Source organism: Tursiops truncatus, chromosome 14, assembly GCF_011762595.2.
Source record: "Tursiops truncatus isolate mTurTru1 chromosome 14, mTurTru1.mat.Y, whole genome shotgun sequence".
NCBI classification, from domain to species: Eukaryota; Metazoa; Chordata; class Mammalia; order Artiodactyla; family Delphinidae; genus Tursiops; species Tursiops truncatus.
This window is the reverse complement of record NC_047047.1, coordinates 80,433,217-80,457,029: the sequence shown is the minus strand read 5'-3', so window position 1 is coordinate 80,457,029 and position 23,813 is coordinate 80,433,217. Positions and strand designations below refer to the sequence as shown.

Below are 23,813 nucleotides of genomic sequence, written 5' to 3'. Positions count from 1 at the left end.
AATATGTAAAATCAATATGATGTAAAATGATATTGATCAATTGATGTAAAATCAATATGTTACATAAGTTTGAGTTGGACCAACTAGATTTTTTTACCTTTTAGCCAACAAGCATTTAGTGAGCCCTGTAGACTACACCTATTATAATGTAGGGTGATACACTGCAAATGTGCAAATGTGGGTCGGGCCATGAGTAGTGGTGGCATTCAGAAGGAGAAACCAGTGTACCTGAGCATTCAGAAGACGCCTTCTAGAAGTGAAGTGATAGGAGTTGGGCCTTACTGGCTGGGTAGCATTTAGACGTAAGAGCAAGAGAGAGAACTACATTAAGTTCTGCCGGTCGTGTGGACCAGTGTGGTATATTTGGGGGACGGTGCTGGGGAGAAGCCCAGAGCCCAGGGGTAGGTATACTGCCAGGAGTGGAAGTTAGTGTAAGTTAGAAGAGCAACTCCATCCCATAGGAAACACAGCATAAGGCTGTTTGTCTGGATGGAGATAGATCTGAATGCACCTTCTTGCTGAATTAGAACAATCCTGAAAATGGGACGGGTGCCAGAGTATTTGAGATCCAGTGGAGTTCCCCAGGTAACCTGTAGACTCAGTATCAGTTCCACTCCTACCATCATCCTTGTGCACATTTGACATAAAGCCTTCTCACTTCCTGTTTTGTCATATATCTGTGTTTCTACTGATGCTATAGACCTCAGAGAAGAATCAGATTGGCATGACCTCCAGCTCAGTGACCCCTGGCCGGACCTGGAGCTGTTCAAGAAGTTGCCTTTTGACTACATTATTCACGACCCGAAGTATGAGGATGCCAGTCTGATCTGTTCACACCATCAGAGCATAAAGAGCGAAGGTCAGATTTTTAAATCTCTTGCTGCCACCTTCTTCCAGAGTACATGGGAATAGCCTCTCAAAGGGAAGAGCTGAATTTTGTTAGTGATGAACTCATCTGGTGGTGGTGGGTGAACCGACAGTGCCTGGTGGAGAACTGAGGTCGCCACCGCACCTGACAGGAAGGGCTCTTCACAGACCTCGCGAGGGAAGGCTCGGTTGGTGCTGAATAACAGGGAGGACCCTCTTGGTTTATCGTGATCGGAGTATTCTGAAGGTTCTGGTTAATAGAGGAAAAAGACATGTATGTTTCTCTGTGAACTTGGATTGTAACAAAATGCACCTATTTCCCTTTCTGCCCTTGGTCTCTCATTTTCTCGCTCCTTCTTCAGAGACTGCTAACTTCCACAGTATTATGACCCTGTTGGGTTTCAGGGTCACTGGCAGCAAACATCGGACATGAGTGGCCAGTGTGATTACAAGCACTGACTAGGGAAGTTTGGTGAATGCTGCGTGAGAGGAAAATACTCACCAGTCTCCTTGTCAAACCAATCATTTTATCTTCGTCGCTCTCAGAGCAGATCACTTTTTTTTCTTTTTTTTAAGATTTACTTAATTAATTAACTTATTTATTTTATTGGCTACGTTGGGTCTTCTATTGCTGTGCGCTGGCTTTCTCTAGTTGCAGCGAGCGGGGGCTACTCTTCGTTGTGGTGTGAGGGCTTTTCATTGCAGTGGCTTCTCTTGTTGTGGAGCACAGGCTCTAGGCACGCAGGCTTCAGTAGTTGTGGCACACGGGCTTCAGTAGTTGTGACACACGGGCTTAGTTGCTCCGCGGCATGTGGGATCCTCCCGGACCAGGGCTCGAACTCATGTCCCCTGCCTTGGCAGGCGGATTCTTAACCACTGCGCCACCAGGGAAGCCCAAGCAGATCACTTTCACTGCAGGTTCCTTCACATAGTAGACCTTCTCGAATGGAGGCTGACTGTGAAAATCTTAATTTTGCTACGTCATTTGAAAACCTGGAGGTGATTCATGTGCCTTACAGTACTTGCATATTACGTAGCGAATCCTTGAATATGTTTAGGAACCATGCATAGGTGCATGCGTAAGACGCCGTGTGAACGTAGCCTTCAGTTTATCCCACTGAGACTCTTCCTTTCTGACCAGCTGCGTCACCTTGGGGCAGACAGGTGAGAGGTGGTCGCACAGAGTCCTGTTACCGTGGTTCCCCGTGGGTAGGCAGGGGAGAGAACGTGGGCTGGGCCTCGTGCTGCTCTTTAATGCTGGGGATTTCGTGCAGACAGAGGGACGCGCCGGAAGCCAGAGGACGTCTACGTGCGGCGCCAGACGGCGCGGATGAGGCTCTCCAAGTATGCGGCATACAACACGTACCACCACTGCGAGCAGTGCCACCAGTACATGGGCTTCCACCCCCGCTACCAGGTAGGACGGAGCCCCCGCTCCAGCGGCAGTTCCCATTTTACACTTAGTATTTCTTTTCATCTCAGGCCCAGATGGGGAAAGAGGAGGAGGGGGCGGCAGGAGCTGATGGGAGCCAGTCAGACACCTGTGCGGCCAAGTTTTTTTTTACATTCTTCCCCCCGTAAATTATTATGTACTTCGTGCTCATATGTATGTTCACGTATACGAGCACATACGCATCATATCGTACACGATACGTAATGTGTATAATCGTGCATTACTTACCCCATGCTCATATGCATTTACATTAAGTCATTGGTATACATAGTACATATATTTATTAACTGTAAATAGCTCATTAAGTCCAATCAATTCCAGTCAACATGCACATCCTAATGATTTATTTACAGTTCAGCCACCACCATATTATCACTGTCACACGCATGAAATAAAATACCCCTCATCACAGCCCTTATTCTCACTGTGATCCTATCAGTAGGAGGCCTTCCACTGCTGTCAGGATTTACACGCAAATGAATAATCATCCAAAAAACAACAAAAAATAACATTGTTTTACCTACACTGATAGCTGTTACAGCGGGAGTTAATTTATACTTCTCTATACGACTTACATACTCATATATACATGAGTGGATGCCCCAGAAAGGCCCAAAGGTGGCGAGAGCGCTGGCTTGCTCTGTCCGTCCCCTCTACAGAGGGAAACAGCAGACGGTAGCTTTAATTTTCCCGAATCTGCTCGGCCTTGAGCTCAGCTTCCACTGAAGTAGCACCTGTCTTCCTTTAGCACAGATTTTTTTAAACGATGTAATTTTACTGTCGACGAAATTAGAAAATACATATGAGCAGTTTTTCAGAGGATTAAAATAATCAGAAATCCTATTTGCTGCAGAATAATTCTCCTAACATTTTTTCCCTCGGAGATGAAGCTTTTCTTTCAAGGCAGAGAAACCTATAAGTGAAAACATTGTCTTGATTTTGAAATTTAAAGATCTGGAGAGACTCAGAGGGTTCAGTCCCTGGTCCCTTCAGGGTCTGCAGTGAAGGAAGGAACGAAGCATGGGGGGAAGGAGGAGGGCGGGTTTGAGCTCTGGCCGGCGGGCCGGGTCTGTGTGCAGGCGCGCGGGTCCGGGGGGCCGCACTGGCAGGGGGCGTGAAACCAGGCCTGCGAGGAGCACTGAGGGGCACATGCTGGCCCCCTGCTGGCATTTCCCTGCCTCTACTTGTCCTGTTCTTCCTTCATCGCTCAAGGCTCCCTGAGAGGAAGTCTTAGGAGACTCCTCAGTTACGGCCCTCTGTGTTCCCTCCCCAGGTCAGAATCTGTTTCTCCCTCATCTCTGCTCTCAAAGTAGAACCACAGTAGGACTTCACAGCCGGTGTGTCCCGGCCCGCGTCGGCCCTGCCACCCCCGTGGTTCCCGGGAGGGCACAGTGCAGGCTAGCTGCACGTCTGCAGGAGAGGCTGTCAGATGGAGGGTGAGGGTCAGGGAAGACCCCTCTGTGGACGCCTGAGCTGAGAACTGGAGGGGGCATGAGCATGGCCTGGGCAAAGCTGGGCTTGGAGGTCGCACCAGAGAGCAGTGCGGGCACGGTGACTGGGTGAGGGAGGGCTCCTTGGACAAAGTGACTAGAGGTGAGGCTAGACTGGGGATCGGAGTGAGCCCAAGACCCGTGGGTGTCAGTTTCCACGTCCACCAAGTGGGGGTGAGGACATTGCTTCGTTGTTAATTGCTTCGTAGATGGTTAACTTTAATGCCAAGCGGACGGGAGGGGGCCTGGACATGGCGCGTGAGATAGAAGCGCGCAAGTTCGCAGTTATTGTCTTACTAATAGGCTGTTACACATGTTACCTACGGTGGGAAAATAACCTTTGTTACAATTTAAAATGTGATCTGGCACGTGAATGCTTTAGTTGGTAACCCAGCGCACCTCTGGGTCGGGTCCAGCGTCGGGAAGGGCTGGGCGGCCGACGTGGCGTTGCTGGGTGAAGCACGGTCAGCACCGGGACGGGAGCGGCCGCTGGCCCAGTGGGTGTGGCCTCAGGTGTGGGCGTCCACACTGTGTCCTGGCGTCAGCCTGGGGCAGAGGCGGCAGCGACCTCTGTGTAGTCATGGCCACGGCGGGCCTGGGTTCTTCCGGGAAGTCAGGCCGGACTCTGATGACAAGCTCTGTCCTTTCCCCCTCGCACCTCAGCTCTATGAGTCCACCCTGCACGCCTTTGCCTTCTCTTACTCCATGCTAGGAGAGGAGATCCAGCTCCACTTCATCATCCCCAAGTCCAAGGAGCACCACTTCGTCTTCAGCCAACCCGGAGGCCAGCTGGAGAGCATGCGGCTGCCCCTTGTCACAGACAAGGTACCGGCTTCGAGTCCCCGGGGGGCAAATCAAAGTGGCTGCAAGGGCCCACCGAGCTGGAGACCCAGAGACTGTGGTTCTTGATGAGTCCGGCACATGGGGTGGGGTGTGGCGGGGAGAGACGAACATGGTGACTCAGCTTGGAGGGGACTGGGGGGCACAAGGGCTTTGTGGCCACTCAGTCAAATTTGAGTCAAGTTTGGCATCATACTGCCACTTGATGCCTCTGAGCCTCAGTTTCCTTATCTGTAAGCTTTGGGCAATAATAACTCTTGCAAAAGCTTGTGGTGAGAATTGTATGGAATAACCAACGTCAGGCACCAGCATGGTACCTGGAAGATAACAAGGGCCAGTAAATGTTCGTCCCTTCCACTATCTTTTCTTTCATGCTGTCTCTTATGGAACATTTTTTTTTTTTTTTTTTTTTTTTTTGCGTTCGCGGGCCTCTCACTGTTGTGGTCTCTCCCGTTGCGGAGCACAGGCTCCGGACGCGCAGGCTCAGCAGCCATGGTTCACGGGCCCAGCCGCTCCGCGGCCTGTGGGATCCTCCCGGACCGGGGCACGAACTCGTGTCCCCTGCATCGGCAGGCGGACTCTTAACCACTGCGCCACCAGGGAAGCCCTCTTATGGAACATGTGAAACAGGCTAAGACGGCAGAATAGTATCATGATTCCCCCGGGGCTGCTTACCCAACCTCAACAGTTATGCACTCAAGGCCACTCTTGCTTCATCAAGCCATCTCTCTTCATCTGCCTTCCTGTGTTACTTGGAAGCGAATCTCAGACATTGCATCATTTCATTTGTAAATATTTCAACGTATATCCTCTAAAGGAGAAATTTTCTCTCTTCCGAGGAGATTGTTCCCAATGATCCATCGTCTCTCTGGCCGCCATTTTTAGGGGCGGTTGGTTTGACAGTTCCAGCCTGACAACCTCAGAGTCAACCCATTGCCCCTTCCCCAGCCCCAGCCCCAGCCCCACGGACCTTGTGTACAGCTCTGCTGTTCCTTCTCCAGAGGGCCAGGCATGCCCAGAGCTGAACCCAGCCTTGCAGACCCAGCAGGCTATTATCAAGAATGAAAACATTTGTAAAGTGGCAGTGAGGCCTTTACTATAAGGTGCTTGAGACTTTATCAGTTACTACACTAGCTTTTCCAGGCGGTTCCCATCAGAACTGGTTATGAGGGGCTTCCCTGGTGGCGCAGTGGTTAAGAATCCTGCCAATGCAGGGGACACGGGTTCGAGCCCTGGTCTAGGAAGATCCCACATGCCGCGGAGCAACTAAGCCCGTGCGCCACAACTACTGAGCCTGCGCTCTAGAGCCCGCGAGCCACAACTACTGAAGCCCATGCGCCTAGAGCCCGTGCTCCGCAACAAGAGAAGCCACCGCAATGAGAAGCCCGCGCACCACAACGAAGAGTAGCCCCCGCTCGCCGCAACTAGAGAAAGCCCGTGTGTAGCAACAAAGACCCAACGCAGCCAAAAATAAATAAATAACTTTATTAAAAAGAAAGAACTGGTTATGAGCACCAGCTGTATGCACAGCTTTGTAGCAGGTACTTTGAGGAATTGAGAAGGAACAGAAGACGTAGCTTGGCCAGCGGAACCTATTGTTGAGAAAAGAGTGAAAGAAAACACAGTTATTTATATAAAAGATTCATAGCCTGCGTGTATGAGTATGGCTGTGATAGAGGGATTTAAGTCATACAGGAATAACGTGTACTCAGAGCACGATGTTAGGTGCTAATAGGAGAGGTTAATGAATTTGCGTAATCGATATACGCCTGTTAGTTTTGCTCACCTAACAAACCATTTCCGAACACGCATGTACTTAGCTTCCGATTCTGTGGGCCAGCAGTTTGGACTCAGTTCTGCTGGGTGGCTATCCTGGGGTGGCTTGCTCTCATTTGTGTCCGAGGTTAATTACCAGGTTGGCGGGGGGCCGGCTGGGCTAGGGATGCCCATGTCTGTTCCCTGCGGCCTCTCCTTCTCCAGCAGGCTAGCCCGGGCTTCTTCCTGGGAGGGTTCCGAGAGAAGGCAGAATGTGTCAGGCCTCTGGAGGCCAGGCTCGGAACTGGCGCGCTGTCATTTTAACTGCATTTTATCCCTAAAAGCAAGTCCCAAGGCTGAGCCAGATGCAGGGAGTGTGGAAATAGATGCCATCTCTTGATGGAAGAGGCAGCAAAGTCACATTTTAAAGGGAGGGGAATCGTTGTGGCCGTGCTGACAAACACTTGCTTCTTCATGCCCGTACTCTCCAGAGTCATGAATACATAAAGAGTCCGACGTTCACTCCCACGACGGGCCGTCACGAGCACGGGCTCTTTAACCTGTACCACGCGATGGACGGTGCCAGCCATTTGCATGTGCTGGTTGTCAAGGAGTATGAAATGGCGATTTATAAGAAATACTGGCCCAACCACATCATGCTGGTGCTCCCGAGTATCTTCAACAGCGCCGGAGTCGGTAGGCCTTTGTAAACGTGCCCTACTCTGTAATATTTCTGTGCGTGGAGACTTGAGAGAATGTTCTAGATGTCGACGCACAGCGTGAGAGTTGTGAGTTAAGTTTTATTTGGGGCAAAGTGAGGACTAGAGCTTGGGAGACGACTTCTCAGATAGCTCCGAGGAACTGCTCCAATGAGGTAAGGGGGGAGGTCAGTGTATATGGGACTTTGGTGGAGGGAGACGCGTGCAGTCAAGCACACATGTTGGCAGAGGGATGCTACTGGTCACTGGGAGCAGATATCTCTGTTGATGATTTTAGTGCTTTTCTAGATAGGAGACGATGCAAGAAATTGGGCTCATAAAATCGCCTCCTGAAAAATCTCTAACTCTCTGAAGGCCTGTTCTGCCAGTTTTGCCCAGAGCACAGACTGCCTCCTTCCTGATCGCCACCCTGACCTCCTTTCAGGGTGTGCTGAAGGTCAGCGACCGCCGTGGCTAGTGACCGCATCCTTGTACAGGCAGATGGCGAGAGACAGTTTATGTCCGCGTAGAGAGGAAAGACCTTTCTCATTAAGCTTTTTGGCTTTTAAAGCTATTTTGATTTGACGGTTCTTTTTTCTTCAATGTTTGGTTATTGATTTATTCATGTTCTCAGCTGTTAGAAAAGCAAGGATAAATCGACGTGTGTGCAAATTGGAGAGGAGTGTTTTCTGCCCTAGAATTCTACCAAGTCAACAGCCTATGGTGGGTGGGTGAGGGCTGCAGATCAGGACCCCCAGGAGCTGGCGGGGCTGGGGCCTCGATGGGCTTTCATCAAGTTCTCTTCTCACTGGGGCTTTGTCCTGGGTGGTCGTCGGCATAGGACTGGCCTGAGTCGGGGGTCGTTTGCCCATTTCAGGTGCCGCCCATTTCCTGATCAAGGAGCTGTCTTACCACAACCTGGAGCTGGAGCGGAACCGGCAGGAGGAACTGGGGATCAAGCCGCAGGACATCTGGCCCTTCATCGTGATTTCTGATGACTCCTGCGTGATGTGGAACGTGCTGGATGTCGACTGTGGTGGGGAGAGAAGCAGGTGAGAACCCACACACTCACCCCACCAGTAAGACAAGTGCACGTGCTCTCTTCTCAGTGGGGGATTCTCGTCCACCCTTCGAGGACCCCAGAGTGCGCCTCACGCTAGAAGGTGTGGTGTGCAGTGGACAGAGCCCGGCGTGTGGTGGGCTCACGTTCCAGGCTTTACTTTGAGTTCTTAATTTAAAAAATGTTACTGAGGTGTAATACATACAGAAAATAATGCAATATATATTCAACATCAAATATATACGAAAAGGAAAGTATAATACGTATCCAGGTATTTTCACAAACAGAACACACACGCTTGACAAACTCCCTGATGAAGAAACAGACCATCACTGGCACCCCAGAACCTTCCAGTCCCTCCTCCCTCCCCCCAGCCTCCTCCTAACGTGAAGCTGTATTTTTATTTGCTGTGTGACATTAGGGAAATGACTGTTTTTTGGGTTCTAGATTCCTCATCTTTCAAAGGGCACTTAAACTTGTGCTAGAAGTTTGTTACAAGGATTAATTAAGCCATGAATTGTGTGCCCGGTCACGGGCAATGGAGCCGCGCAATGTAGGAAGGGCTCAGTAGATACGGCTGCAGCTGAGCATCGTGGGTAAAATATTTCTGTGTGGTTTCACCACGAGTGTTTCAACTTAGCCTTTATTTCGGGCTTGATTTTTTTTTTTTTTTTTTTTTTTTGAGAAACAACTTGATTTTTTGGCTTGTTTTTGTGAGAGGCAACTTTTGAGGTTGGTTCACCTCTTCTGTGTTAGTGAGTCCTAATGTAACCATCACCAGTAACACCACTACTCTTCTGGAAAAAGCTGTTTTCTGTCTGATAGAGCTGCACGTGCATGAGGACAGCAGTCACCGTGCTTTCCGTGTTCTCGCTGTCATGCTTCCCAGGGCAAGAGCTCGGCCAGGGCAGCAATGAGGAAGAGAACCAAGCTTTTCCCTCTGCCTTTCTGAATTTCATTCTGCAGCAGACGTTCGAGTCCTGGCATGTCAGAGCTGGCTGGGGCCTTAGAGAGTTTAGTTGAAGCCCCTCAGTTGGGGAAAAGGAAGCTGAGATGCAGAGAAGTTGAGCCGTGTCCCTGGGTCTCGCAGACAGAGCTCTCGTCACCCCAGCTCCTCGCCCTGGGGTTACTCCCTTCAGCAGCCCTCCCTGGCCGTCGGGTGTTACTCCCTTCAGCAGCCCTCCCTGGCCGTCGGGTGGCCCCCACTGTCTTCACAGACTTCAGTCACCGGCAGGGTGGGGTGGGAGGTGTTTACACGCTGCCTCCTTCCCTCCCCCCACCTCGCTTGGAATTGACACTGGAAACGCAAGGTGGCTCGGCAAATGCAGAGACTGTGGGCTCCGGACGCAGACAACAGCGTTCAATCCAAGCTCTGTCACGTGACACTGGGCAAGTTATCCAGAGCCTCTTTTTCCTCATCTGTAAAATGGGGATGCTATGCCTATGTCATAGGATTGCTGCGAGGATCAATGACAGTGAATTTGAAGTGCTGAGCACGGTGCCTGGCGGTTGTGATGGGTTCCTTCTGCACCACCCCGCCCGGCATGTTCAGGGGAGAGCAGCATCCCGGCCAGCCTGGTCCAGAGGCCCTTGCTGTTGTCTGCATGCCAACCGAGGGATGTCCATCTCCTTCCTTCGAACAGGGAATTTTCCTGGTCGGAAAGGAATGTTTCCTTGAAGCACATCATGCAGCACATCGAGGCTTCCCCCAACATCACTCACTACGCCCTGATCGGCATGCGCAAGTGGTCCAGCAAGACCGGGAGCCGCGAGGTGCGCGAGCCCTTCTCCCGCTGCCACGTGCACGACTTCATCATCCTGAACGTGGACTTGACCCAGAACGTGCAGTACAACCAGAATCGGTGAGCTCCTGCGCCGCCTTGGCTGTCAGCTCCGCCCGCGGTCCCAGGGCCCTCCGTGAGGGGCAGCCTTACTCCTGGCAGGGGCTGCTCTGTCCTTGCCCTTCAGGGCCAACGAAACCAGAGCCTTTTCACCCATAGCGTTGGCCTGGTCCCTTGCTTTCGGCCCTCATGGGTTTTTCTGGTATTTTTGTTGTATAATTTTAGGGCAGATTTGCCTAAGACCATTCAGCTTCCTTCCTCAATTCACGTGGTACCTTATTTAATGACTTAAATGCTGCTGGTTGTTGTTTCTCTTGCTTTTTTGCTCCTTCTCTGAACACATCACTTTTTAGGAGCGTTAGCACTGAAGGAAACTGTAATTTCCCTGTGTCACTCTCTGCAGACCTATGCAGAAACGCTCACGTCACAAGAAGAATCTAATCACTAACGTTTATTGAGCCCTCGACGTGCCAGGCCGTGGGCACACCCCCAAGAGGGCCCAGGCAGGAGTGTCAATTCTGGAGCCAGACCGACCTGCCAGGAATTTGGGTTCTGCCACTGTCAGCTTTGCAATTTAGGCAGATGACCTGCCATCTCTGAGTCTTGTTTTTTTTTTTTTGTTTTTTTTTTTTGCGGTACACGGACCTCTCACTGTTGTGGCCTCTCCCGTTGCAGAGCAACGGACGCGCAGGCTCAGCGGCCATGGCTTATGGACCCAGCCACTCCGTGGCATGGGGGATCCTCCCGGACCGGGGCCCGAACCCGTGTCCCCTGCATCAGCAGGCGGACTCCCAACCACTGCACCACCAGGGAAGCCCTGAGTCTTGTTTTATTCAGCTGTAAAAAGTGGCTAATCTTTTTACTTTGGGAGGTCGGTTGTTTTCTTTTCAGCAAATAGATGAAGTGGTGTTTGTCGAGTCCCCCTCACGGTGCCGGGCGTGTCGTGCCTGGTCCTCGGGTGGCAGTGCTTCTGTAGTGTAAGCCTGGGGTGCACCCTGCTTTCCTGGTGCAGGCGCATCACAGCTCTTCCTGTTTTCCTTCTCGGTTTGCCTTCTGTGCCTCCCAGAGGAAGGTCTTTGGCACAGGAACGAGCCTGCTCTGCCTTCCCAGCCCCCAGTACAGGGGTGCACACTCCACGTGTCTGCTAGGGGCGTGACTGGGGGTGTGTGAGCTGCCTCCAGTCCAACCCGCCCCCTCCTCTGGCTCTGGGCAGGTTCATGTGTGACGATGTGGACTTCAACCTGCGGGTGCACAGCGCCGGCCTCCTGCTCTGCCGGTTCAACCGCTTCAGTGTGATGAAGAAGCAGATTGCGGTGGGCGGGCACAGGTCCTTCCACATCACGTCCAAGGTGGGTGTGGCTGTGTGCCTAGAGGGGGCTGCTGTCCGTGGTGGGAAAGCTGGCAGGGAGGCCACCCGGGCGCCTTTGAGTCAGTGGGGTGGGCTTGACTGCTGGGAAGTATTAGTAAAGGTTTCCGGTTGGGAGCGCTGGGAAGGGAAAGACTCCATCAGGTTTCCCTTCTGATCTCCGACTCTAACTGGTTTCCTGTGCGTCCCCTGCAGCACACACGCACCACCAGCCCTCCTGTGCGCCCTTGCCTGCCCGCACTCTTTCTCCCCATTGGTTTCCTGAGCTCATCTCTGTCACTGTCTTTGCCGTTCACTTGTCCGGCTTTTCCGCTGGACAGAGCCCCTTTGGGGAGGGGGCAGGTGCGGTGCCGTGCTCTTCTCGGAGCCCCTAGGACAGTGCCTGCCAAACACTGTCTGAGTGGCTCTGACGGGCTAGCCTGATGGCTGAGCCGGCCACCAGGTGGGCAGAGATGTGATCTACTTGTGTCGGTCCTGGCCGGGCAGACCTGGGCATTTCAGATGCGAAGTCACGGTGAGCCTTCGGAGATCTGTGTCTTCCAGGAACCCATGCGGAGCCGGCACACCCCTGCCTTGAAGGTCCCTCCGATCCATGGGGCAGAGTGTCAGAGATGAGCTGGAGAAGTAGGCAGGACCTTATCTGCTGTGGGAAGGTTCTAGACTTTTCTGTAGGAGTAACGAGAACCCATTGAAGGGTGTCCAGCAGAGGGTTTGATTAGTATGATTTACATCCACAGTCTCTCTGGCTATAGCATGGGAAGTCTGTTGGTGACGGGACACGAGATGGTGGGCCCAGATGGCCGGGCCATGGAGAGCAGGGGCCACGTGGCTGGACAGGAGGCAGATAGGGTCTGGGGGTCAAGGGGAGATTGGCCGTTCCCAGAGGTTTGCATCCCTGGATTTGGGGGAACGTTCCCAAGGTCCGTGGATTCCCTTATTTTTTTCTAGACCAGGCAGCCAATTTTCGGCGTGGAATGGTCAGTGTCTACGATTCTGATCGATCACGTGATCAGTTTTCACACGTCCCACTTCGGTTAAACCTAATTTTTCTTAATGGAGAACTTCACAGTGGAAGTTATGTGTTCTCACATCGCTGCTCCATGACACAGCCTTCCGCGACGGCGCCACCCACCCTGGGTCCCTGCTCAGGGTGGCTGGGAGTGGCTGACACCCGCCCTTCCCCGCGCAGGTGTCTGACAGCCCCATGGCCATCGTGCCGGCCCAGTACATCTGCGCCCCCGACAGCAAGCACACGTTCCTCGCAGCCCCTGCGCAGCTCCTGCTGGAGAAGTTCCTGCAGCACCACAGCCACCGCTTCTTCCCGCTGTCCCTGAAGAACCACGGCCACCCCGTGCTGTCCGTCGACTGCTACCTTAACCTGGGGTCTCAGGTAACTGTCAGAGGGGGCGCTGTCGAGTCCATAAATCCGGGAAATTCCTAAACACGCGCGCCAGAACCCAGCACTTGGAATGAGAACCACTCCACTACTTCCGCTCCGGTATGACCCCACTTTACAGCTGATAAGATAAAGGCTGAGAGGACTGAAGTGGTTTGGCCCCGATATGAGAAGTTACGAATAGAAACCCACTTCTGATGCTAAACATTTCTGATTCTCAAATGCATTAATGAATTGATAAATCTGGATAAGTCTTGGAGTTGAGTTTTAGGATATAGATTTGGAAATAACATTAAATACTGTCTCTGTTCCTCCAGGTCTGAGCTTGACCTGGCGGTTAGCATTTGCTAGATGCCAAGTGCTAACACAGTGTCGTGGGGTATTTCACGGAGAATGACATTTCCTCTTGGATTCCTTTCTTTCCAGATCTCTGTGTGTTATGTGAGCTCCAGGCCCCACTCTCTGAACATCACCTGCTCCGACTTCCTGTTTAGTGGACTCCTGCTCTACCTCTGTGACTCTTTTGTGGGAGCTGCCTTCCTGAAAAAGTTTCATTTTCTGAAAGGTAACTTCCCGTACTCTTACCACGGACCTTGCCTTGAGTGGCTGTCACCACCTGGCGCCTCTGCGGAGGTGACCTCTGGTCCTAGTCCTTGGCAACGGGTAGACTGAGGCTCAGGGCGCATGACGTCCCCGACCATCCAGGGAAGCGCAAAGAAGGCTGGGATGGGATCCCAGGGCAGCTCTTTCCCCTCTACCTGTTTGCGTAGAGACAAGACACAGCCCCTTTCTTTTCGGTGATTAGCAGATAGTTTCAACTTTTCTGTTGCTTTCCAATCCAGGCTCCTAGCCTAAGCTCGCAGATCCCCTCAGACGTTTTTCCTTCTTGGTGGGTGAGTTCTTCTTCCTTGTCTTGGGGTGCCACGTGCGTCTTTACTTCTCTTCTGATCTTTCTCCCTCTGTAGGTGTTTTCGTGCGAGTGGTTGAGAGTGAGAGACATTCATTCTGTATGACTTAAACACATTCTTCCCAATCCAGCTGGGACCCCTAATCGAGCTTCACTTTTCCTTGGCTGGCCTTGACTCTGACCTTCCTCTCTACCAGATGTTTAGTGAGCACCAGCATTGCATAAGCTTTGGGGAACTAGTCAGAGGTTTCCACAACCTTCTCTGCTCTTGGGAAACATTTCGTCTAATAGGAGGACAGGATGTGTAGGGAGGGAGGGAGGTAGCTAGAACGAACACCCGTGATTGCCGATCAACGCTAGGCGTCGAGAGGCGGGAGAATCCTCGTTGCCCAGCAGAGGAAGAGTCAGGAGGTGCGCGGGGCCTGGGCGGGTGGCCGGCTGGGATGGCTGGACAGGGAGGGTTGGGCTGGAAGGACCGGGGGAGGGCGCTGCCCAGCAGGGTCTGGAGCCGAGGATGTTGGTTTGTGGTCCTGTGAGTCTGTCTCCTTCTCCCCCTCTGCTTGCTTCTTTGCCAGTGTTTCTTGGTTCCGTGTTGTCTCATCTGCCAGACCTGCCCAATCACAATCTCACCGTCTTGCTAAGATTAAGACGCATCCGCAAGGCACCGAGAGCTCGCGCGGACATCCGGTCCTTCCCTTCCAGGCAGCGGCGTACTTTGTTCTGCGAATAGCAGCCAGGCGGTACCTTTCCTTTGGAGAAACTCCCCTCTTTTCTTCACATGCCTCTGCTGTCGTCCACACAGGTGCCACCTTGTGTGTGATCTGTCAGGACCGCAACTCACTCCGCCAGACGGTCGTCCGCCTGGAGCTGGAAGATGAGTGGCAGTTTCGGCTGAGAGATGAATTCCAGACCGCCAACGCCAAGGAGGACCGACCCCTCTTCTTTCTGACCGGACGACACATCTGAGGGAGACACACCTGAGGGTGGGGCCTTCAGAACCTCAGGCTGCTGAGGCTAAAGGAAGAATAGGAACCACGGAGTGTCTGGACTGGGGCAGGACCCAGAGGTGTCTGTTGGCCACGCCCTCACGGTAGGTGCCAGGGAACCGAGGCCCAGAGGTGGACCGAGACTTACTGAGACCCACGGGGATGAGTGAACGGTGAGCAGGAACTCAAACCAAAGGCCCCTAAGTTCCGGGGCAGACCCCATCGCCCTGGCCTGTGTTGAAGTCCATCGTATGAAGAACAAAATTTTGCCTGCTGTCACATCGTCCATATGCTTCCACGGACAGACTTGACTTTTCTCTTAGCTCTGAAGGATCCCCCTTGGCTTATTGTACAGGCGCCAGCGTTTCAGATGATGGATATGATGTTGGCTATGTCGGTTTCTCTATAACCTACTACAGAGCAATATTCCAAAAGAACCTTTTAACTGTAAAGGCTGGAGACAAGAAAAAATGAAGTAGGTTCACTTAATAAGAATTATGTAAGTTTACTCTTTTAGAAGCTAGCCCAAAGGCATCAACTTTAATAAAGTAAAACAAATAGTTTCACTTCAGAGCAAATACGATTCTATTAAAATAGTATAGGGTAAATACCCTACCTCTTAGAAAGGGCAAAAGTGAAAAGAAACTTTTTTAAAAACTACAGGGGTTTCAGGAAGGAAGTTAGGGTTACAGAGATTGACCTTGAGAAATAGAATTTGCCTTACAAAGGAAAGAGGACCAAATGGCTTACTTGAAACAATGAGAACAACTAAAGCGACGTGGAAAACAGTTGATAAGAACTAGACTTGTGACTCTAATTTATTGAAGCTCAGTTTTTAGTTCCTTGAATCGCTTGTCTTCTCTTACGAATGTTTGGTCCCTGACAGGAGAGGAAGGGGGACAGACAAGGCAGCAGCGATGTTCTGTGATGCGCCCACACTCTGGCTTGTGCTGGGATGTTTTTTAAACCAGCGTGTTAGAGGGCCCCCTAGAGGCTGGGCCTTGGGCCAGGTGCTTTCACAGTTACGATCTTGCTTAACCCTTCCAGCAGACCATGTGCGTGGAATTATTCTTCCCATTTCAAAGATGAGACAGTTGAGATGTAGAGAGCGCATGTCACCAAGATCACACAGCTGGAGAGAAGCAGAAGTAGACTCTGGGGTCTGTCTCCCCACCACGCTGCTTGTGGAGTGGCCCGTAACCAAAGGAAGAGTTTAAAGGTCGTCAGAAATGAATCAGCAGAATGCACTCTCATCCATCCATCTTAGACGTTTAAAGCACTCTGATGGATAGCAATCCGAGAAGAAATTCTTTTCAAAGATGATGCCAAAGAGTTAATGTCAATCTTTTCTTCCTTAAGAAAAAAAGTCCATGAGTATAAAAGATTTAGATCAGTGTTTCTAAAATGATCACTTTGTATATGTCATTATTCCTATCTTGGAATAAAAACTTACCTTCTTTAGTTCTACTTGTCTTTTGTAAATGGTGGCTTCTGGTGGCTTCTGGGCTGCTTTCCTCATTTGATTGGTTAATTTAAACTTGGGAAAAAAACCCAAACGAGTATTCGTATTTGCTCCAGCCTTATTATAAATAGAATTTGTGATGCGTGTATTGTTGCTTTGCTGGGAACGAGTTGCATTGTTTTGGGAGGAAGTAGTGTGGCCAGTGGTCCTGGGGGGCTGATACCTGCTTAAAATCTCAATGAATGACAGAAGGACAGTTTTGGAAAGGCAAGAAGAACAAATCCATAAAAATAAGGGTATATTAAGGTGTGGAGGAATCCCTGAAAGAGAAAAGACAGGCAGAAATGGAAGAAACAATGGCCCAAAGCGTGCTAAGCGTGCAAAGCCACACAGGAGGATGGTTTCCTCCTGTGCCCTGAGCTTCCGAGTGACTAAAGAAGCAGGCGGGGGCCTGGGCGTTTGGCAGGGTCGTTCCCAGGGGAAGCCGCTCGGAGCAGCCATGCTCTTTGGCGCCTCGCAGCCCTCCCTGCCGCGCTCTGCACCCCGCAACCAACCTGGGCTGAGCAGCTGATTGCGTTGAGGCTCAGGCCCGGAATGTGGAGCCCCAATCAGGGGGGCGGGTCCCCAGGCCTTTGTGAAGACAAGCTGTCGGCACCCTGTCGCCACCGCAATGTCCTGTGCCCACAGTCACTTGCGGCAGTAGATAGCAAACAGGAGCTCCCTAGTACGGAAATAAACGCACAGCTAAAACTCATAACAAAATACAGGAAATGTTATAGAGGGAGAGGTGATAAGCTCCCTGAAGAGTCAATACAGCAGACGGAATCCCATCAACAAAGTATAGTTAAATTCAGGGAAAAAGAATATACTGCATCCAGAACAAAAAAAGATCAGGTACAGATCTCGGAAATTCAAACCTCTATAGGCGGATGAGATAGACCAGCTCAAGACTGAAAGAGACATGGGCTTCCCTGGTGGCGCAGGGGTTGAGAGTCCGCCTGCCGATGCAGGGGACACGGGTTCGTGCCCCGGTCCGGGAGGATCCCGCATGCCGCGGAGTGGCTGGGCCCGTGAGCCATGGCCGCTGGGCCTGTGTGTCCGGAGCCTGTGCTCCGCAATGGGAGAGGCCACGGCAGTGAGAGGCCCGCATACAGCAAAAAAAAAAAAAAAAAGGAGTGAGAGAGACAGCTGGAACGTGCAGTTGAGAAAGTCTCTAAGAAGGCAGTACAAAGGGATGTTCCTGATCTCTGCTGACCCTTAACTTCTCCCTGTGCTTACTGCATGTCAGCTGCCTGGCCCTCCTGGACCACCTTGGCCACTGCCAGGCCAGCACCCGCCTCTGCCCGGAGTGCTTCTCCCTCCCCTCACATCCGCTTGGGTCCCTCCCTCGTTTGCACTGAGTCCTTACTACTCAAAGGCCACCTCCTCAATGAGGTCATCCCTGATTGAGAGTACCTACTAACAGAACACAGTTTGTTTAGCCGTCTTTTGTTTTTTGGGTCTTTCCCCACAAGAGCAGGAATTTTATGAGACAGTTCCACTGCTCTGTTCCCAGAGCCTTGATTATGCCCAGCGAATTGTAGGGACCGCGAGATGCCCATTGAATGAACGAATGAATCTCTTCTATCTTAGCCGATCCCAACATGGGAGCTGGGGGTGGGAGTGGTCGGTGATGGGGGAACTGATAAAATGAGTGAAATTGAGCAAAAATTCTTGGTTTAATGGGGCAGAATGATTAACATGTTAATGGAAAAGGAATATTTAAATATACGTGTTAAAAACTTTTAGAGAAGCTGCTAGAAGGAAAAAACAGGGTGTCCAATATCTAAAACATTAAAGGGAAAGGTAGCACTGACAAAATCAGTGCATGAGGTAAGAGCAGGCTGGGGAGGGGATAAACAGCAAGAAAGCTTGGTAAATAGAATACACATCCAAACCTATCAATAAGCAAAATAACTATAAATGAATTAAAGTCACCTAACAACAGATTGAGGCTCTCAGATTGGGTCAAGACGAGATATTTTAAGTTAAAATTCAGAGTTCTACCCAGAGGGATGAGACTGTCCCGACACGTTGTAGACATGCCAACATCGCTATGAAATATAAAGAATTGTGAGAAATACGAGAAGATGGGTAAATGGTGTAATCATAAATGGAGTCTAGTATGTCTCCTGCAGAAGCAGACAAAGGAGACCCACAGAAATGAGAGTTGGTTGACACAGTAATATGTTTGGTCTAAAGTAATTAACCTTCAAAGAGGAGAGAATTCGTGTGTAATAAGAATTCCAGAAGATGTACTGGAACTAGATAGCGGTGAGGCTCGCATAACATGGTGAATGTGCTAAACGTCACTAATGGCCAATTTTATGTGTATTTTGCCGCCATAAAATAAAAACTCTCCCAGAACATTGGGAAATACAGAATCCTGTACTCCTGAAACGCCAGATATAACAGTCACCCCCAAACCAGATAAGAATAATAAGTACACACCAAAAAACTGATTCTTTTTTTCCTGAAAACTTTCAGCAATTTACGACTCTTGCAATAAAGGAGGAGAAATCATGCTACAAGAGCAACATTTATATGGATGTCAGAGTTCTTGACACCGGATGTGGCGGTGCAGAGGGCACGGAATCTGACATCGGGAGACTTGGGTTCATGCCTTGGCTCCTTTGCCAAGTCACCCAGCTCCCTGGAGACTGTGTTAGCTATGAAATCAGCAACAGTGAGTAGCAAACTTTCTTGAGCATCTACTATGGTTAGTCATTTTACTAGATGGCTAATTGTCCATTATTTCATTTAGTCATCACAGTCACACTTGAAGTAGGTATCATTGGCATCATTTTCCGGAGTAAGAAACTAGGGCTCAGAGAGGCTGAGTGACGTGTCTGAGGTCACACACCTCTCAAGCGCCAGAACAAATCTGGATTCATGCCTGCAGGTGTGAGGATAGTTTCACTAACATCACAGCTGCGTGCTATCTTGAGTTATTTACTTCCCCCAAATGCTGTGTATTGGAAGGCACTATGGCTCCTAAGACTCTGTGTGCAATAGAAATACCGATCCAGGATTTTCTCACTGGGTTGCCTGTTGCACGTGGTGCTGGATTCAGGCATGTTCCAAATGCACCACATTATGTGCCGTCTAGAGTCTAGGCAATCCCAGGATTAAGGTTTAGAAACCACTTTCAATTAAGAAGTTTGCATGAAACCTCCCACGTCTGGCTTCAGCTTCTGCAGACAGCTCTTGAAGGGAAAACCATGCACCAAGGGCAAGTCCAGTGTCCACGGCTGCTGATTCTTTTTCAGTCTACTTGCTTAGGCAGACTTCCTGCTCAGAAGGAATTAGCATTTTAATTAGCAAAACAGTTGGGAAGGCCAGTGCAGAGTTTTCAAGCCCTTCAGGTCTAGAGAAGAAACAGAAATTCTAAGACTGCATTTGTCATTCACTGAATAGACTGTCCCAGTTTCCTTTTGCCTTTCTTCTAAAACTCGGGCGAGCACCAATTTTTCTCTCTTAGGATCTTTTGCTCTATGAAAGGGTGTTTCCTAGGGGTGGCAATCCGCCCTACCAAGAAGGGTGGGCTTTGGGTGGTGGTGTGAGTTGAATTGTGTCCCCCAATGAGATATATTGAAGTTGTAACCCCCAGTCGTTGAGAATGTGAGTTTAATTGGAAATAGGATTGTTGTGATGTAATTAGTTGAGATGAGGTCATATTGGAGTAAAATGGGGCCCTAATCCAGTGTGACTGGTGTCTTTATAAGAAGACAAAGAGAAACAGAGGGAGAACGCCATGGGCTGTGGAGACAGAGACTGGAGTGATCAATCTACAAACTAAAGAATTCCAGGGATTGCTGGGAACCAACAGAAGCTGGGAGACAAGGAAGGATTCTTCACTAGAGCCTTAGGAGGGCATAGCCGGCTGACACCTTGATTTTGAGCTTGTAGCTTCCAGAACTGTGAGAGGATAAATTTCTGTTGTTTTAAGCCCACTACCTTGTGGCACTTTGTTACATGCAAGCCCTAGGGAATCAACACAGGTGGGCGATGCATACTTCATCTGTCAAAGTTTGGCAAAGTTTGGCAAGGTTTGGCAAAGGCTTCCTAGGATCCTGGTATGAGGTAGTTGTGGCTATAAGACTAAGACTTAGGAAAGGAACACTTTTGGGGTCTCTTGATCTTGGCCAAGCAGGCAAACAAGTAAACCAAACAACCACACAAATCGATATAGCTTATTTTTTTAAAACACAGAATTTAGGACTTCCCTGGTTGGGGGCGCAGTGGTTAAGAACCCGCCTGCCAAGGCAGGGGACACAGGTTCAATCCCTCGTCCGGGGAGATCCCACATGCTGCGGAGCAACTAAGCCCATGCGCCACAACTACTGAGCCTGCGTGCTGCAACTACTGAAGCCCACGCGCCTAGAGCCCACGCTCCACAACAAGAGAAGCCCGCGCACCGCAACGAAGAGTAGCCTCCCTCACCACAACTAGAGAAAGCCCGCGTGCGGCAACGAAGACCCAACGCAGCCAAAAATAAATAAGTAAAATAAATAAATTTAAAAAAATACAGAATTGTAAAGATCGGCTGCATTCAGGAGCCAGGAGCTTCCCTTTATGTTAATAACGGCTGCTATCCATTGAGCTCTTTGAGTGCTACATACACACTTTTCCAAGCAGTTTTTCATATGTATGATGTCATTTAATACTTAACATCCAGAGGGTAGTGGTTATCATATCTGTTTCACAGATGTGGACAGGAGGCCCGAGCAGGTGAAGGAATTTGCTGATAAGTGGCAGAGGCAGGATCCATCTTCAGGCCTGTCTGAGCCTGGACTGCAGGGGCTGGAGTCAATGCCCAGTGCTTCTACCTGGGCCCCCAGCAAGGGGAATTTGATTTCTATTTGAAATTTGTTATTTAGATATTATACAAACAACATTATGCCAACCAATTAGGAAAAAAAAAAAAAAAAAGGTTTCACAGTCCTTTTTCTACCAGACATTTACTAAACTCAGATCCTGGGATGAAGGTGGCAGAAATCACCCTTATTCTTAGGTCACTCATGCCTCCATGGAAAACTCACCATCTTCTAAGTGCCTCATTCTAGACCTTTTCTCTGAACCGGAATGACTTGCGCATACTATAATTTGGCATTCTGTTTCCCTGTTTAGTTAATAGCAAGACCACAGTATGTTTATACTGCTAAGTAAGTCTTATTATTTGTTTATGGTGGCCTAACACATAGGATTTGTTTGAATAAATGATCATGAATCGTTCGATTCCTTAAGGCGGAGCCTTTCGTTTCTTATCATCTTTTGTCATCAGACTCTTGGGAAGCGGTGTGATGCAAGTAATGGGACAAGACTTGTCTTCACCTCTCTTTGCTTCCATTTCCCCACCTGTAAAATGACAGAAGTAATAACAGTGTTTCCAGGCAGGATGTAAGGGGCAGGCATCATGAGTGATTAACCTGCTTGGTCCAGAGCCCGCTGGTAAATGCCCCATGAAGAGCCTGGCAACACACCTGTGTGCCCACAGAGAGGCTTTTCTTCCTTGGCAAACTGCCTTAAAGGAAAGTTCCAGCGGGTGAAACATAGGCTCTAAGTTTTTGAACATTTCTCTAGCTTCCAAATTTCTTGTCTATTTCCTTTCTAGGAGGGCACTCTGATTTTCCCTCCCTCCACTGTCTGAGCACATCGGTCACACCTGGCTTCTGGTGGCAATAGGGGCTCTTGTCACTGACGTTTTGAAATGAGTGTATTCGCCGCAAAATGCTGCATCACTATTGTTTCGATCGTTGCTTCTTTAGGAACTTTTGAGGCTGAACGTATTTCCTCTGGTGTGTTTCTTGGCCTTTGAGGTCCTGGTGTTTTCCTTAATGATTTGCGTGACATCTTTGGATAACATGTAAAGTAACTCCTTACGTATCGTTCATGTTTTCTTAAATTGCCTTCTCAATATGTTTTTGTTTAAATTTTGGTCCTGCTGTTCTTTGCTATTCACAGGGCCTCCTGTAAGGGTTTACCCAGTTACCAGGTTTTACCCGGTTTGAGGTCTAGAGTGATGACAATGACAATAGTGACGACTAGTATTTATTGGGCATTTACTGTATGCCAGGCACTGTGATAGGAACTTTTCATTCTTTCTCATTACAAATTGATTATTAGGTACTATATATGCATAATCTCTTATCTGAAACCCTTGGGATCAGGTGTATCGATATTTTGCAATTCAGAGTATTTGACTTTTTGAAAAGTAGCGTGGTTCATATGCCACTTACCACAGCAACCCTAACAGGGTGTTATGGACAACAGGGTGTTGGCATCCCTCAAAATTCATACGTTGAAGGCATAACCCCCACTGTGGCTGTATCTGGACATGGGGCTCTAAGAAAGTAATTCAGGTTAATTACTGATGAAGTAAGGTCATCATAATGAGGTCCTAAGGATGGGGCCCTGATCCAGCAGGATTAATGTCCTTGTAAGAAGAGACGCCCGAGGGCTCTCTCTCTCCCCCGACACATGCACAAAGGTCATGTGGACACACGGCGAGATGGCCGCTGCCCACTAGCCAGGAGAAGCCTCAGAATGAAATATAAACTCGTCGGCACCTTGATCTTTGCAGCCTCCAAAGCTGGAGAAAATAAACGTCTGTTGCTTAAGCCGCCCAGTCTGTGTTGTTTGGTGATGGCAGCCCGAGCTGACACGCAGGAACTTGGAGCATTCACGTTTCTGCAGCAAAATGTACATATACTTCTATGAAGAAGGATGACTAAGGGCTGTACATGGCTTCAAATCCAAGTCAGTTTTTGCTGATCTACATTATTTTTAAAAACTGGATTTAAGGACTTTTGCTCCATCCGTTTTCTAGATGGAAAAACAGGCTCAAGGAAATTCCCTTGCCCAGGGTGGGCTCATCCAAGTGATGAGGCCAGGCCCCAAACCGGGTCTGCCCCAGACCGGGGCCCGAGTCCTGGGCCGGCTGGACCCCGCTGGTTCAGCTGCGTCTGTGCCCCTAACGGAGCTGCACCAACGTTTGTATCTTGCGCTGCTTCTTGCTCTTTCCTACTTCACGGTGCTCTGTGAGCTTTCGCTAGAATGAAGGGGGTGGCCTCCCCCGCCTTCACTAAGGAGCTCCAGAGATGGACCTTTAAGATCAGCCCACAGGGATCCTCAGCCAGTGCAGCGGAGCCCAGGCACACGGGGCAGAGAGGGGGCGCCCACCCTCCACGTGTCGGTCTGGAGTCCGTCCTGTTCCATCCCCCGGGCGATCTCGTGCCCGACCCTCGGAGCCACCTGACAAGAGGTTCCCAAGACCAGCCCCGTGTGGCTCCTTCTTTCCAGGTGGCCCTTCCTCTCCCTGGCAAGGAGGGTGGTGGGCTCTGTGTAGGCTGTCTCTGAAGTGTGTTGTCATCGCCTCTGGCCTTTTCTCAAGGGCTTTGGGGCTGGGGGCCGGAACGGTCACCTCCCACTCATGCAGTGGCCACTGCACAGCACCCCAGGCCGTGTGCCCTTCCTCCTGGCACCTTTCCTGTCTTCCTTTGCCTGTTCTAGCTTCTCACCTCCAACAGGGTACTCGTCCAGGCACGTGCGCGTGTCGTGTGTGGCGTGATGTGTGCGTGAATGTGTGTGCACGTGATGTGTGTGTGATGTGTCTGTGTGACTGCTTGCCCGTGATGTGTCTGCACAGGTGCT

The 23,813-nt window shown here is 50.2% G+C and overlaps 1 protein-coding gene across 7 annotated transcripts in view; it reads left to right on the top strand.

The window, feature by feature from the left end:
* The window catches only part of GREB1 (growth regulating estrogen receptor binding 1), a 134,136-nt gene extending 118,013 nt beyond the window's left edge, over window positions 1-16,123 (top strand). For 5 of the 7 annotated variants that reach the window (XM_073791583.1, XM_073791582.1, XM_073791585.1 and 2 more), the window contains 10 exons: window positions 701-859; window positions 2,142-2,284; window positions 4,474-4,635; window positions 6,897-7,101; window positions 7,981-8,155; window positions 9,807-10,025; window positions 11,218-11,353; window positions 12,560-12,760; window positions 13,193-13,331; window positions 14,476-16,123. In XM_073791583.1, coding sequence (XP_073647684.1) covers window positions 701-859; window positions 2,142-2,284; window positions 4,474-4,635; window positions 6,897-7,101; window positions 7,981-8,155; window positions 9,807-10,025; window positions 11,218-11,353; window positions 12,560-12,760; window positions 13,193-13,331; window positions 14,476-14,639 — 1,703 coding nt within the window. In that variant the 3' untranslated portion in view covers window positions 14,640-16,123. Of the gene's footprint in view, window positions 1-700; window positions 860-2,141; window positions 2,285-4,473; window positions 4,636-6,896; window positions 7,102-7,980; window positions 8,156-9,806; window positions 10,026-11,217; window positions 11,354-12,559; window positions 12,761-13,192; window positions 13,332-14,475 lie in introns of those variants that run through there. The other 2 variants (XM_073791584.1, XM_073791587.1) reach the window with 2 other exon arrangements.
* The last annotated feature ends 7,690 nt before the right edge of the window (window positions 16,124-23,813 follow it).